General features: G+C 42.1%; 2 protein-coding genes across 3 annotated transcripts in view; both read left to right on the forward strand.

Annotated features, from left to right (window-relative positions):
- Nucleotides 1-10261, forward strand: part of LOC123780627 (uncharacterized) — a 75196-nt gene extending 64935 nt beyond the window's left edge. Inside the window, exons 21-23 of one of the 2 annotated variants that reach the window (XR_015727131.1) lie at nucleotides 3685-3854; nucleotides 7052-7128; nucleotides 10132-10261. The gene's annotated coding sequence lies outside the window, so the exon portion shown is untranslated. The other variant, XR_015727132.1, reaches the window with a different exon arrangement.
- A 1006-nt stretch (nucleotides 10262-11267) lies between these two features.
- The window catches only part of TMCC3 (transmembrane and coiled-coil domain family 3), a 256361-nt gene continuing 251485 nt past the window's right edge, over nucleotides 11268-16143 (forward strand). The window contains exon 1 of the mRNA XM_045779610.2: nucleotides 11268-11355. Within this exon, the coding sequence (XP_045635566.1) occupies nucleotides 11347-11355 (9 nt within the window). The 5' untranslated portion in view covers nucleotides 11268-11346. The remainder of the gene's footprint in view (nucleotides 11356-16143) is intronic.

The following is a 16143-nucleotide window of genomic DNA, read 5'->3' on the forward strand; positions in this document are numbered from 1 at the left end:
ATATGAAAGATTCACATAAATTAGAGGAAAAATTTTAAATGAGGTGATAGAACTTAGGAAAGAATTAGGAGTCAAATAATACTAAACTAAAAACTAAATACAAATGAACACTATAGATACGCCCTTAAGAAAAACAGAATGTTGGGGCACCTGGGTGGCACAGCGGTTGGGCGTGATCCCGGAGTTATGGGATCGAGCCCCACATCAGGCTCCTCCGCTATGAGTCTGCTTCTTCCTCTCCCACTCCCCCTGCTTGTGTTCCCTCTCTCGCTGGCTGTCTCTATCTCTGTCAAATAAATAAATAAAATCTTTAAAAAAAAAAAAAAAAGAAAAACAGAATGTGAAAGGAGGATTTTTTAAGTCAAAAAGAAACTAAGAGGCGGGGTGCCTGGGTGGCTTGGTCTGTTACGTGTCTAACATTGGTTAAGAGTCTGACTTTGGTCAGGTCATGATCTCGGGGTCCTGGGATTGAGCACTGCGTTGAGCTCCCTGCTCAGTGGGGAGTCTATTTCTCTCTCTCCCTCTGCCCCTTCCCCTACTTGTGCTTGTATGTGTTTTCTCTCTGTCTCTCCCAACCAGATAAATAAATCTTAAAAAAAAGAAAGAAAGAAAAGAAATTAAGAGGGGCACCTGGCTGGCTTAGTGGGTAGGGCATGTGACTCTTGATCTCAGGGTTGTGAGTTTGAACCCCATAGAGGTTACTTAAAAAAATAAAATCTTAAAAAAAAAGAAATTAAGAAAAGAATAAAAAGATTTTAAGAGAAAGTGACAAATATCGAAGATAAGAAAAGAAGATCCAACATACAGACAATAGGAATTCCTGAAGACAAAAATTAGAGGAAAATAATAGAACACCTACTAAAATTATAATTCAAGAAAAATTTCCCAAAGTTAAAAAAAAACCATTTGAAACTACATGTGAAAAGAACATACTGCACGCTTGAGAATATAATACCAAAACTATCAACACTTAGACATATTCTGGTAAAATTATTGCCCTTTAAAGAAAAAAAATTCCTTTGAGCATCTAGGTGAAACAGCAAGGGAAAGAAAATTATATTAGAATCAGACTTTTAGAGAGCAATGATTTACCCTAGAAGAACATAGAATAATGTATTAAACTAAGGAAGGAAAATGTGAACCAAGAATTTTATATACATTAACGGACTTTTAAGTATATAAATATTTTACTTGACAGCTGTTTTCAATAGACAAACTATTCTCAACATTTAAGAACTCAGGGAATATTGTTCCTTTTCAGAGGATTCTACTTGATAACAAGCTTCAGGTAAGAGAGACTGGTGGTGAGAGTTAAAAATGTAGTTGTTTTTGATTAAGATGAAACAGGTGTTAAAAGGAAAAGAGTATAGGGGTGCTTGGCTGGCTTAGTCAGTAGCGATGTGACTCTTGATATTGGGATCATGAGTTTGAGCCCCATGTTGGGTGTAGAGCTTACATTTTAAAAAAGGGGGGGAAGAGACTATAGTCTCTAGTGCCTATATGATCAAATAATGTAGATAAAACACAACTATTTAAAAGTGAGGGGCAGAACAGAGAGAGTACATGCAAAAATGTCCCCAAATGTTTTCAGTAATAATATTGAGCAGTATTAGTATTGCTATTTTGAGATAGTTGTGGAATAAAGTAAATGAGCAAGGATATTCTATCATCACCTGTATTCTTAAGAACCAAATTCTCATTTGGAGGAAAGAAGATATGAATATAATACAAAAGAAGTTAAGTAAACACACAATTTTAACTGGAGGTATTTGTATGATATCAACATCTGTATTTGTATCCATATTTGTGTCCACATCTATCTATATCATATAAGACACTCTCTGTCTCTCTATGCAGACAGTATAGTCTATAGTATGTATATATATATAGTATATATAGTATGTGTATGTATATACATATGCACGTATATACACATACTATATATATATACACATACTATATATATATATATACACATACTATATATATATACACATACTATATATATATATGCACACACACACACACGTGTCTGTGTGTGTCCGTGTGTGTATACTCTTAGCTCTGTTCCCTGAAGAAGCCTAAAATCTGTGACCAAGACAGTCGCATGGAATGTCCCTAGTATCAATATTGTTGTCTTGAAGTACCATTTAACACTAAATGAAATTAAGACTTATAGGAAAAATGGATCATTCCCAGAGAAGTACCTGATTCCTATCTGGGAGAGAAAATATCTAAGATTAGCCTAGAACATTTTGTCATATCCGATAGCAAGGAAAGTATCGAACACTTCTATGGACATAGCACAAAAAACCAAAAAAACCTTCAGAAGCCAAATTGAAGAAGCTGTCATTGGTCAAAGATGGAACAATTTGAACTTTCAGAAAGAATAATAATTACTATTGATCGAAACCATCAAATATGCTTAAATGCTTGAATTCATACAAATATTTTTAAAAATAACTGATTACCTTCAGAGGAATCAATGAGGTTCCAATTCATTGGAATAGGGATAGAGAACCAATTTACTATCTTGAAAACTGGCAAAGAAAGAAATAGAATTAAGCATAGAATCTTGCCTTTTCTCTATAAACTGTAATCAATAGGGGGAAATTATCTCTTTATAAAAGCATTTCAAGTAATGAACGAAAAAGAAATGTAAAATTATAAATCTTTATTTTGCAATCCTTAAAATGGATTGAGTTATTAATCAACAGCCGCTAACATCACCAAAAGAGAGACAACCAGACATAACATGCCCCTTGATAAAAAAGGAGCAGCACCTGTGGCCTTGCCAAGGAGAATCTGGATCCAGCTGCCATTTTGTAGGAAATACAGAGCCCAGGGAACAAATTGAAATGCACCGTAACTACGTAAGCGGCAGCATCCAGACTGTGGGAAACTGGACAAGACAAATGCTGCGGGCTTCTTCAACAGATATAGGAAAAGAAAGGAATGGAGGGGTAATCTGTAGATTAAAAGAGACTTAAGCAGGGGCGCCTGGCTGGCTCAGTTGGTGGAGTGTGCGGGTTGTGAGTTCGAGCCCCACATTGGGCATAGAGATCACTTTAAAACGTTAAAAAATCTTAAAAAAAAAAAAAAGAGAGAGACTTAAACAACATATCAAAGTGTAAAAATGGAATAAAATCCAGAAATGCACATGTACTTGAGTGATAAAACTATAAAGAGATAAGTACTTAAAAAGTCAGGATAATGTTTACTTTTGTGGGGAGGGAAACAGATAAGGAACAAGAAGAGTTTTTGGGTGATCGGACAGGATTGTATTTATTAACCTGGGTGTGGTTGCAAGGATGTTCACCTTAGAACTTAATAAACCACACATTTGGTTTTTGTGTATCTGTGTTTTATTTTCAAATAAAAAGGTTTAAAAGATGATACCGAGAAATAATGAACCATCCCCTTAATTCTCTACCCCAACTTCAGAGATAAATACTGTTAACATTTTTGGTTTTTGACTTTTTAATGCAAACATAAGCATGTGAGACTGTAGGTTTTACCTAAATGAGATTATACTGCAGATGCAATTTTGAAACCAATCTTTTTACTCAGCAATATATCAGGGAGTGTTTCCAAGTCAAATCACATAGAGCAGCATATTCATTTATAGAAAAAAGTAATTATTATTATTATTATTTTTTAAGATTTTATTTATTTATTTGACAGGGTAGAGACAGCCAGCGAGAGAGGGACCACAAGCAGGGGGAGTGGGAAAGGAAGAAGCAGGCTCACAGCGGAGGAGCCTGATGTGGGGCTCGAACCCAGAACGCCGGGATCACGCCCTGAGCCGAAGGCAGACGCTTAACCGCCCAGGGTGCCACCCAGGCGCCCCAAAAGTAATTATTTTTAAATAAAAATATCTCTTCCTTGACATAAATTTCAGCAATATAGAAAATATAAAGAGAAAAGCAGCACATTCCTCAAAATCTCACCAGCCCAAAAGAAGGAAATCTTGTCATTGTAATGATGTGAGGTGCTGCATGTTAGCTTATTGTGATATATTACATATATCAAATCAGTATGTTGTACACCTTAAACCAATATAGTGTTATGTCAAATCTCAGTAAAACTGGAAGAATCTCACCACCCAGAAATCATGAATGTTAACATAATTCAAGAAGTCTCTCGGGACTCCTGGCTGGCTTGGTCGGTAGAGCATGTGACTCTTGATCTCAGGGTCCTGAGTCTCTACTTATCTGTAAAAGTAAAATGAGAGAGAGAGAGAAAGAATTTTACAATTATATAAGTAATTCAGTTTCAGGTAACTTTTTTTCCACCATGGAGGAAGTGTTTTACAAGACATTCCTGAGTCTAAGCAAAAAAAATAGGGAATCATTAAGACACTGAAGTTGTATTTTTCTTGATTCATGTTTCAATTTCATTTAAAATTTTTTTTATTTATTATTTACTATTTTGTATTTGCGTAGAATTGACTATGATTCAATTTTAGATGATTGCAATTGGTTCCTTGCAGGTAAAAGATGAGGTCATTAGCAACTTACTTCCTCCTTCTGTCCTTCTCCTACCTCCTGATTTTAAAAGTCTATTATTTTTTACTTTGTCGGGATTCATAACATTTACATTTTGTTCCACAGCTAGAATTTCACCAGCTGTTGAGTCTTAGTTCTGTATTTAAATAGCTTTCCTGCCTATCCAAAGCACTTTTACCTCTTATTTTGGTTTCTTTTGTTTCTGAATTTTTTTTTGTTTGTTTGTCTCGTGGTCCTGACTGGTTAGATTTTTTTTTCAAGAAGGACTAGTGGCTGTTTTACTCTCTTGAGTTCTTTCATGTTTAAAACATCTACCTTTGGCCAGGCATCATATTCCTGGGTCATACTTTTTTCTCTCCAAACTCTGTAGCTATTGCTTCCTTGTCTTCTGGCATTGAGGTTGTTTGGAACTTTTCTATGTGTCTTCACATGATTTGCTTTTTCTGCCCACAAGTTTAAATAATTATTTTCCTTTGAAAATTAGGAAATTAACTAGGGTATGTCTTGATGTTTGTTCAAAGTTGATTTTTCCTGGCATACAGTAGATATTTTCCTCTGCAGATTTAGTTTGTCCTTCATTTTAGGAAAAACATTCCTCGATTGTGTTTCTGAATGCATATTTTGTGGCATTTATTGGATTCTCTACACCAATTAGGGATACCAATTATCTTTATGTTTGATTATCTCTTGGTTCTCTTATTATCTTCCCCCTAATTGCTTTATTCCCTCTGTGTTTTGCCTTTGTATTTGCCATAATTATCTCAAGCCTTTTATCCATGCCATTAATTCAATTTTCAGTCATGTCTCCTGCTATTTGGCATATCTAATTTATGTATTAGATATATAATGGTTTTGTTTCAGAACTTGATTTATTTCCTTAGTTCTGAAATCACCTTTTTACTCTCCCGCTATCATTTTATCAGCTCAATTTTGAGGTCTTATTTTCTCAGGTTCATATTCTTATTAAGGTCTTGATAGTGGAAGGCACTCCCTGGGGATCTCCCGTATCTTGAGGTTATGTTTTCAGACTGGTTTCTTCATAGTTCTCTCATTATCTTCCTTCCTGACAATCCCTCACTTTTTTGACTGAACCATATTTATATGATCACTGTCTAATTTCTTTCCTCTCACTTTTGTTTAAGAGGGGTAGCTCCACTGTCACATATATAGTGTGGATGCTGTCTCCTTGGCCCCCTTACCTTACCTAGGACAAGTTTGTTGCCTTCTCTCCAAGCTCATCTTTGGACGTTACATTAGGTATTAGGAAAAGGGGAATCTGTGATCATGCTTTACTCTGCAATCTTTACTGTAAAATCTCTGGAAGATTTTTCTAAAATGCAGATTTTATCCCCGTCACATCTTGCTTAAATCTCTCCAGTGGTTTCTCATAGGTTTGAGGGGAAGTATCTAAACTTCTTAATTTACATACAAGATCCTTCATTGTTTGGCCCACCTATCTTCCTAGTCTTAGGTCTCCCATCAGCCTCCACCTCATTTGCTAATTGATCACACAGGAGGCTTTTTGCTGAGCCTGCATCTGGCCTCAGAACCCTACTCAACACAGGGTTCCAGGTGGCCTATTGAACCCCATTCACCCTTCAAAACTTAGTTCCAATGTTCTCTTCTCTGAGATTTCCCAGAATACTCTTTCCTTCCTTGTCCTCCAACTACTTCAGATATCCCTTTTTTGTGCTTTTCTCTCTTTATATTTATTATTTATTTATTTTATTACTGTTGCTCTGACAGCAGTAACGGCCCCATACCACCCAGAGCCCCTGCCTGACAATCCAGCATCTGTCCGTGGTGCTAAAATAATGCTCTTCATCACAGGATGGTCTCCACCATCTGTCATACATTTAGCCCCATTGGGGGTAAATCCATGGTTACATCTTTCCAGCTTTAGCTGTGGAGGTAGAAAGTGTCTCTCCCTTCCCATTTCCACAACCACCATCCTAGTCCTGGCCCTGGTCACCTCATCAGCTTCATTTTGTGTGACTGAGGTCATCCTCCTAACTGGTCTCCCTACCTCTGGACAATTTGATCTACCATGTACACTAATGTACAAATCTCTTCCAAATCTTTCTTTATATCAAGTCATGCCCTACCTACTAACTCACAAGGCATTTTGAAAAAGCAGAAATAACTCAAATGTAACATGGTTAAATAATAATATATCAGTGATGTGCATATTAGGCAGCCAATTAGGCAATCATTAAGGCCATGTCAACATAAGGGAATTATTAAGAAAATATAATATAGAAAACTATTTGTTGTAAAAATACAGAAAATATAGAAAATTATTGGTTGATGGGATATAGACTACAATGTGGTTTTAACATCATTTATTAAACATATATTGAGCACCTATTTTGTGATAGGCCCTAGAATTATTAAGACAATCCCTTCTTTACAGGAACTCAGAGTCTAGCAGGAGAGATAGCCATGTGAACAGACATGCATTTGGACAAAGAGCAGAAAAGAATATGGAAATATGGAAACAATATTAGAGGTTGGAGTGTGGGTGAATTTTGTCTTTCTGATAGGGAGTGAACCCTGGCACAAAACCTCAGAGGGAAGAGCAGAATCAAATTCCTCTGACAAAGATGATACACAGCTCCAGGTAAGCTCTTCCCACTCTACCCCTGCACCTTCAGGCCACACACACACGGATCAGTGGAGTGCTCAGGGAAGTCCAATAGGACTTGACAAGGGCAAGAGAAGAAATGGCATGGCAACCACACGGACCTTCTATAGCAAAATAAATATTTTGAGTGATTGTAATAATGTGATAAAGAATTGGAAGGGAGGGGCACCTGGGTGGCGCAGTTGGTTGAGTGTCCAACTCTTGGTTTTGCCTCAGGTATGATCTGAGGGTCATGGGATCAAGCCCTGAATCAGGCTCCATGCTCAGCACAGAATTCTGCTTGAGAATCTCTCCCCCTCTCCCTCTGCCCCTGCAGCTTGTGTTCTTTTTCTAAAATAAACACATAAATCTTTAAAAAAAGTTTGGAAGGGAATGTGTATAATGATACCCTATTGAATATCCCCAGCCCCTCATTAATCGGCCACCAGGCTTGACTCCCTAGTCATGTGCCCCAGGATTCCCTAGGAGATCTGGTCTTTTTACTGTCATGACCTCTGTGTTGTTGGTCATGCTGCTGTTCCCTACCAAGAATATTCTTTACTCTTCTAATTCAAATCTTATACATTTTTTAAAGTTAAGGACTCATTTTTTTAAGAATCCTTTCTCACCTAATTCCATTCTATTCTAGTATACATACCTGAAAGTCAGTTTTACTGGATATAACATTCCTGGCTCACTGCTTTGAAGACGTTCCAGAGAGAGAAGAGACGGTGATCCATTAGCATGCACCTGTCACTGGTTAATCTCATAGGCTCTGGAGTCCGACGGATTTGGGTTAGATCTGCAGCACTTAGTAGCCATGTAACCTTTGAAAAAGTGTTTAATCTCAATATATCTTGGTTTCCTAATCTATCATGTGGCCATAACAACTATCTGGTAGTGTTCTGTGAAGATGAAACAGACTGATACATGTGAAATGGCTTGTCACAGGGCTTGGGACATAGAACATGCTCAATATATGTAGTTGTGATCGTTACATTCCCTTGAAATCATTCTCAACCTGTTTCAGGGAAATATGAATTGATTCAACCATTAATTATGTCCCCTGTAGTATTTAATAGATGACTTCTGAAGGGTTCTAACTTAAGAACATGGCAAAGCAAAACAGTATTTCATTACTAATGCATTTCCAAATGGAGGATGACAGACTGTTAAGTTATGCTAATTGGTAACATTTCTTTTTTTTTAATAATATTTTATTTATTTGAGAGAGAGAGAGAGGCTGAGAGAGAGAGCATGAGAGAGCACAAGCAGGGCAGAGGGAGAGGGAGAAGCAGACTCCCCACGGAGCCTGATGTGGGACTTGATCCCAGGACCCTGGGATCATGACCTGAGCCGAAGGCACATGCTTTACCAACTGAGCCGCCCAGGCACCCTAATTGGTAACATTTCTTATCTACAAAAAGTCACCCAAATTTTTCATTGCTTTTTTACTCTTTATGTGAAATAGTAAACTGGTTCATTTTTGCTCAATCGTTATATCCAATGCCCATTTATATTAATAACTAATGAAATAAGTTAGGTTGACCTAGTGTACTTCCTGCTGCATTTAAGACAGAGACTTATGAATTCAGCCTAGAGATCAAAAGGACTGAGTATCACTGTTTGTAACTGGTAGAGATGTTGTTACACAATTAAGAAAAAGGAAAAAAAGGAAAAAAATGTACTATATTCTCAAATAATAGGTGGTTTTCAAGGAAACAACAATGTCAGAGTTTAGGAGGCTAATCAAGCTGTGACAATAACAGGAGATGTAACTCTGATCATTAAAACACTTTGAAGATTCTTTAAACATATGAAAAAAAGAAAAATCTGACTCAGTCTAGTTTCACTTTGAAATTGGTTCTTCAAGTTAGTTAATGATAGCGTTGGAAACGCGGGGATTTCCGTAGATGAGCAGTAGGAATGTGTTCCATTAGCATCTGATATGTTGTCATTTATTTTGTACGGTTGAATAATGGTCTTGGTTTCTGAAGGGAGTTGAAAAATTATTCAGGCTAACTAATGCTTGAAGATCACCCTAACAATTTCTTAACAGATACTGCCTCCCTCACACCGGGGGTCTTAGTCGAGTTAAATAAGAAATTAACATTAATTGGATTAGTGCATGCACAAAGGGAAGAACATTAATTAGAAGGAGAAAGACGTAGTGTTGCAGAAAACAGCATAGCAGGGAGACAAGTGCTGTGGTGAGATATTACACAAACCAACGAAGTGACTAACATTGTACCTGCAAGTTAGGATTTCCCACAATACCAAGAACAGAATAGTCACATGGTAATTCTCTAAAACTAGAACTTTACTTCTGGATAGGTCCTTCTATCCATTTAATTAAGTTCTCATTCTACAGATGAGAAAGTTAAGTCCCGGAGATAGGAAGTGACTGATTTATTCAGAGTTCATGTTTTTATTTTAACATCTTTCCACTGTTGTACCTTTTCTATGAGGCAGAGTCATGGGGATTAAGTGGGTGGACCTGAGTTCAAATCCTAGCTGTGCCATTAACAAGCTGTGTGACCTTTGGCAAATTACCTATCCTCTCTGAGCCTTAGTATCTCTGAAAAACCATACTATCATAGTATTTACTTCATAGGGTTGTGTGGACTGAAAGTGATACCATAGGTAAAGCCCATGGTACACAAGTAAGTACACTTACTAAAATTGTTATTTTTCCAAAAGCAAAACATCAAAGGCCAATCTGAAGAGATTCATATCAAGAGAAGAAAAAAGCCCATTGTATGCAGATAAGTTAAAGTGAAAAGGGGGTTAGCAGGCTTCATTGATTTCCTTCGTTTATTTTTTCCCCCCTAATATATCAGCTACCCCTCCTCTTATCTGTGCTGGTAGGCACCAAAGAGAAATCCAGAGAAAATGTTTTTATTCATTAGATCATAAAGGTACTTAGTCTAACATTTGGTCTCTATAGTACTGCTGATACTCTATCAATGTTAGAAAATGATAACCATATTCCTTTGACAGCGCTGATAAGTGGTGATCTGCCACAATAATTGGTAACCAAGCAATATAAAAGCGGAAACATTTGTCATAAGTGTTTATCCAGCACAAGCCTCTGCATTCCCACTGCTGTCTGCCTGCTTACCTGTCACAGCCTGGTTTGAAAACGCAGGCGTCTTTGTATGCTCTTCAAAGGATCCTTTGGTAAACAAGGAATTTTTTTCCTCCACATTGAATTCAGGCTGCCTTGAATTTTATGCTGTTTGATTTACTTTGTTCAGCAGAAGCCAAATCGGGAAAAGTCCAGGTTTCTTCCCAGAAGACTCTCACCTCATTCCATCCTACTCTTGTTCTCGAGGGTTTGGACCTGTGTTCCCCTGGCTCGGGAGTGGGCAGTGTTTTCATGATTAGGAGGAATATAACCCGCCTCCCTCATCTTTTTCTCAGAGGCATTAGCATTTGGGGATGGGATTTCCCTGTTGTTTGGAGAAGTTGGGGTGGGGGTGGGGAGGCCATTTGTGAAGAGGGAGCTTTGCAGGCAGAGCTTTGCCAGGAAGACCTGTGGGTTCTGCAGTAATGGGGATGTCGACCCCTTCCCCTGTTGAGCTCCTCTATCTGGATAAACCTAGACCATCTCTGTTCCATGAATTTGTCTTGCCTCCAACCCTGGGTTGATCTGCTGTTTGCCACCCTTAACCCTCATCCCATCCCTCCTCCAAAAATGTTTATGAAAGCTCAGGACTTTTTAAAGACAATCACAGAATTTCAAGAGCAGGATGGGACACTAGCGGGCCATCTTCGCATCCAAGCGGGAGAAGAGATGTACTTTTAAGGCCGTGAGAACTGTCACCTCAGTCCACCAATCCCCTCTGGCTCCTCGAACTTGGTTCCCCGCGCGGTCGGCACCAGCGTTCCACTCCAATGTAGTCGGGCGGGAACTCCAGGAGGAGAGAAGCGAAGCGGCCCGGGAAGGAGGGGACGCCGCGACGCGGGAAGAGGAGCCCGCGGGCTGGGAAAGGCCCGGAGCTCAGCACGCCGGGGGGCGGGCCCGGGGACCCCGCGGCCGGCGCGCCCCCGCCCCGCCCCCGCGGAGGCCGTCGCCCGCTCGCCGGCCGCGGCGCACGCGTGTGCGGGAGGGGGCAGCGCGGCGCTCCCTGGCAGCCTGTGCGCCGCCGCCGGCCCTGTCCGCCTAGCGCCCGAGCCCGAGCCGCCGAGCCCGGCGCGGCCAGTACCGGCACCATGCGGAGGGTGAGTGCGCGTCGCCCGGGGGCGCGAGGGGGCAGGCGGCGGGTGTGCCGGCGAGCGGGAAAGCGCGTGTCTTCCACCAGGCTCCGAGCCGCGGGCGGCGGCGAGGAACCTGGCCCGCGGAGCCGGCGGGAAGGGCTGAGGGCGGGGGTGGGGGTGCGAGGCGTGGCCTCGCGGGGCCGCGGCGACAGCTTGGGCGGGCTGGGGGGCGCCCCTCGGACGACTGTGGGGGTGGGGCCAGGGAAGCCCTGGGGCGGCTTGCAGCTGGGGGGCGCCCGCCCGGCCCCGAGCTGCCCTCGGTGGCGCGGACCCGTCGGGGAGCTTTGCCCGCGCCTCCCCGGGGTCGGGGAGGGCTATTCCCAGTCAACACCCCCGCCCCCGGCTTTTAGGGGAGTCCCTTCCCGGCGCCCCCGCCGCGGGCTCGGCTGGTCTGACCGCTGCGTTGTGCTGCTCAGCGCTGCGATCCTTCTTTGGGAGCCTCATAAACTTTGCCGCTGGCCGTCGGTGGGGCTCCCTGGGCGCAACCCCCAGCGAGGGGCGGTCCCCAACCCGAGTGGGGTGGGTGGCGGGCGGACGGGCGTGTGAGTGTTTCGGGGAGGTGGGCCTCACCCCTGGTCTCCAGAAAGGCCCTGGCTTCGGCGTTTGGAAGGCGCGAAGGAGTGTGGACTCGAGTTGCTCCCTCAGCGCAACGAGCCGAGGCGCTGCCAGCGGACGCGAACCCGTGGGGTCCCGAGGCGGACTGCCGGCACGTGCTCCTGGGGGCGCCCTGGGGAGTGCTGCCCCCTGAACTGCAAGGGTGAAGGGCCCCTGCGCTCGTGGCTCTTAGCGGAAAAACTGCCCACTACAGGCTGATCGGCAGAGTTTATTCCCCTTCAAGGAACGGCCTGGGACGTTGGTACTGCTTGTGGTCAGCCCGGGAGAGCACACGCACACTCCCCTCGCAGCTTGGTCTTACCTGTCTGGGGAAGCTAATTTATACGAAAGTGTTGGTGATTTCTAAATTACCAGCCCCAATATGCTGTTTGGATTTTAACCTGGGGCGTGGGAACCGCTTTAATCAAATGCGGGATCTGGGCACTTACAGGGTCGGGGAGAAGTAGAGGAAACTTAAGTCTAAGTAGGTACCCTTGACATTTTCCCAGACCTCCTAAGGCCAAGCCTAATGACAGTTTGGGCGCCAGGAAAAGGGTGTTGAGTGTTTTCTGAAGAGACAAAGCTGAGAAGAAATGGGAAAAACAGAATAAGACTTTCTCGCCAGAGCCTGTGAATTTCTCTGGGTTGGAGGTAGGGGTTGCCTTGTAGGAAGGCCATGTATGTGCCTATTTGGTCACCCGAGTGAGTGGCTTTTTCGAAGATTTCTTCTCTCAGCTGCTAGGTTGCTTTAAAGGGAATTCCGGCCTGTCGTTTTGCAGTTGGTTTCAGAATTAAGTCTTCTGTGTATGTTGATGGAGGGGGGTAGTGTATTTGGAGGGCATGTAGAGCAAGTATGAATTGGTCCCAGCTGCCTCTGGAAAGTGTATTAGTGAGCTGACATGGAAATTTACCTGCATACCTTTTGGAGTGAGTCCAAACCTGCTCAGGTGTTTCTGGGGAGGACAGGATTCCAGCCGGGCTGGCCAGCTAGTTTAGCATTTCTGGCATTGATGGAGCAGCAGAAATGGAAACAGGTGGGGTTACTTTTTTGAACTATAAACTCAGGGGTCCGGAACGTTCTTTTTACCTTAGTGTCACCGAGTTCATTAAGGAAAGCAGCTGGAATGGGATCTGTAGGCCTAAGCAAGGTGTGTTAGAGGGAGAAGCATGATTTGGTGATGGAGGCCATTGACCAGAGTATTTTAAAATGTGATTTGCTGGGCTCCTGAGTAACTAGTGGGTTAAGCATTTGCCTTTGGCTCAGGTCATGATCTTAGGGTCCTGGGATCAAGCCCAGCCCCTGCTCAACAGCCAGTCTGCTTCTCCCTCTCCTTCTCCCCTCCTCCGCCCAACCACCCGCACCCCCCCCCCCCAACTTGCACTCTCCCTAGTGTTCTCTCTCTCAGATAAATAAATAATAATAGAAAATTTTGATTTGCGTCCTGCTCATTTTAGGATGAAAAAGATGGATGCTTGCTAGAAATGCAGATTGCTGAGCTGTACTTCAGACCTATTAAATCAGAATCACTGGGACTAGAGCTTGCAGTTTGTGTTTTAAACACCTCTTCTACCACCATAAGGCAAATGTATTATGCACCTACTGTGTGTAGCTACCATTCTAAGTTCTAGAAGTACACCGGGGAGATGATGGCAAAGAACCTTGTACTCTTGGAGCCTACATTTTGAGAAACTGGACAATAAAGAAGTAACCAAATACCCAATTAATTTTAGATAGTGATAAATGCTATAAAGAAAATAAAGCAGGATAATGAAATGGGGAGTAAATCAGGGAGTGAAGCCATTTTAGTTTCTGTGGTCATGGAAGACATTTCTAAGGAATTGCTATTTGAAGTATGAATTACATGATGAAAAGAAGTCAGCCGTGTGAAGGTTTGGGGAAAGTGTTCCAGGATGGGGAACGTCAGGTGCAAAGGCTCTGAGGCAGGAAGAGACTTGGCCTGTGTGAGTAACAGAAAGAAGATACTGAGGCTGAAGTGGAGTGGAATGTATGCGAGATGGAGCGGGTGGAATGAAGCGAGGTTGGAGAGAGAGGTAGGGACCAAGTTCTGTAGGGACTTGTTGGCCATGATAAGAAATTTGGATTTCAGCCTAAATGCAGAGGGATGTTATTTAGAGAATTTTAAGCAGAGGAATAGAATGACATGATCTAGTTTATTTTTTTGAAGATCTACTTGGCTATTGTGTGTAGAATGAATTATGGAATGGGGATGGCCATGGTAAAGAGAGCCCACCTTTGTGTGCAGGAGTGATGGAGAGAGGTGGAAAGACTGGATGGATTTTGGAGGTAGAGTCGGTTGAACTTGCTGGTGTGGAAGGGAGAGGTGGGAATCTTTTAATGTACACCGAAGGTTTCTATTTGTTGGGGTGAGACAGAGAGGAGAGAGATGGAGAAAAGGTGGTTGGACCTCAGTTGGAATGCCCCTATGATAATGAAAATAGCTAACATTTAGTGAACGTTTACTCTGTACTTAGTACTGTGATACATGTGTTCACAAGAGTCCTGTGAGATTGTAACTGTCAGTCACCATTTTGCAGATGGGGTAATAAGCTCTGAGGTTGGGCCTTCTGCTCTAACCTCAGCTAAGGGTCAGTTTTGGGATTTGTACCTAGGTTTGCCTGACTTCAAAGCCCTGGCTCTTGCCATTACTCTCTGCTGCCTGCAGACTGCCTGCTCCTGCCCCAGATCATTTCTGGTTCTCGAGAAGCAGATAATTTAGTAGTTTGGCACACGTGCGTGGCAGCATTTCAACTGTTGTACATCGGTACTGCAGAGGGAGGGCAGACACACTGTTAGAATAGAAAGTAATTACTTTCATTTGCTCTTGCTGAATGAAATAAAAGGTGCATAGAGAATGTACAAAGTTGGAGCACAGGTGATGCCCAATAATTGGGTTTCTCTGAGGAGAGGCAGAAAGGGGGCTTTACCACTCTGCCCAGTGCTTTGGAACTCACGTCACGACCACCAGGGGAGCCATGTGTTGGGTTCTTCTTTCACCTGTCCTCATAGCTAGCTAATGTTTCGTTCTTTACTTTTGCATCCAAGATGAGCTCTTTCCTGTGCAGAGCCAGGGATTTCAGAGGATTAGCTACCTTAAAAAATTATTTGTCTTAGAGTTAGAAATCATTTGTAGAAAAATAATTATAATGGTAGCTACTATTGGTTGACTGCTTTCTCTGTGCCAGGCATTTATCGTCACCCTTTGTGTTCATAACAGCCTTTTAAGTTAAAATTAAGAGGTGATATCTTCATACAGTATAAAATTCAAAATATATGAAAATATTTACAGTGAAGATTGTTTTTCATATTCTGTTGCCCAGCCAACTGGTTCCGTTTAGCCAGAAGTAATTGATATGAAACCCATTTCTTGTGTCCTTCCAGAAATAATCTGTGCATATACAAGCAGTTACATATTCGTACTTTTTCCCTTTTTTTTATACACAAATGTGAATATAAATGTAGCATATAAGTGCACTTTGCTTTTTCCCCCCCTTGTACATAAGATCAGTATTTGTTGATCTCTTTGGTTCTTTTTATGGCTGCATGTGGGATACCTTTATATGGATGTACTAGGATTCTTTGTACCAGTCTTTTGCTATTATCCACAGTGCTGCAGCGAATAATCTTACACATATGTGATTTTACGTGTGTGTGAGTATATCTATATGATGAATTTTTGAGTCAACTGATGTGAAAAAAAGCATCTTTACTTTTGTTAGGTGAAGCAGCATAGTATAGAGAATATATAGAAGAGAAATACATATATATATATATTTTACTTGGCTCATGAATCTGTAGGTTGCCTGGGTGGCTCTTCTTGTCTGGGCCAGTCCGAGGGAGCTCTGCTGGGTTCTTTCATGCTTCTGTGGTCGCGTGGTGGGTCAGCTGGTAGCTGGAGGATCTAGGCTGGCCTCGCCCTCATGTCTGGTAGTTGACAGATGAGTTGGCCTGTGGGGACCTCATGGAATGACATGTGATTTCTCATGCTGCAGTCAGTTAGCTCAGGTTTCTTTATGTGATGGTCTCAGGGTTTCAAAGAGCAGCGAGAGAGGGCAAACCCCAGAGCACAAGCATTTTTCAGATATCTGCTTGTATCGCATTTGCTGTTGTCCCACTGACCAAAGTAAGTCTCATGGCCA

This window comes from Ursus americanus, chromosome 17, assembly GCF_024610735.1.
Source record: "Ursus americanus isolate L20-20 chromosome 17, mUrsAme1.1.p, whole genome shotgun sequence".
Taxonomy (NCBI): Eukaryota; Metazoa; Chordata; class Mammalia; order Carnivora; family Ursidae; genus Ursus; species Ursus americanus.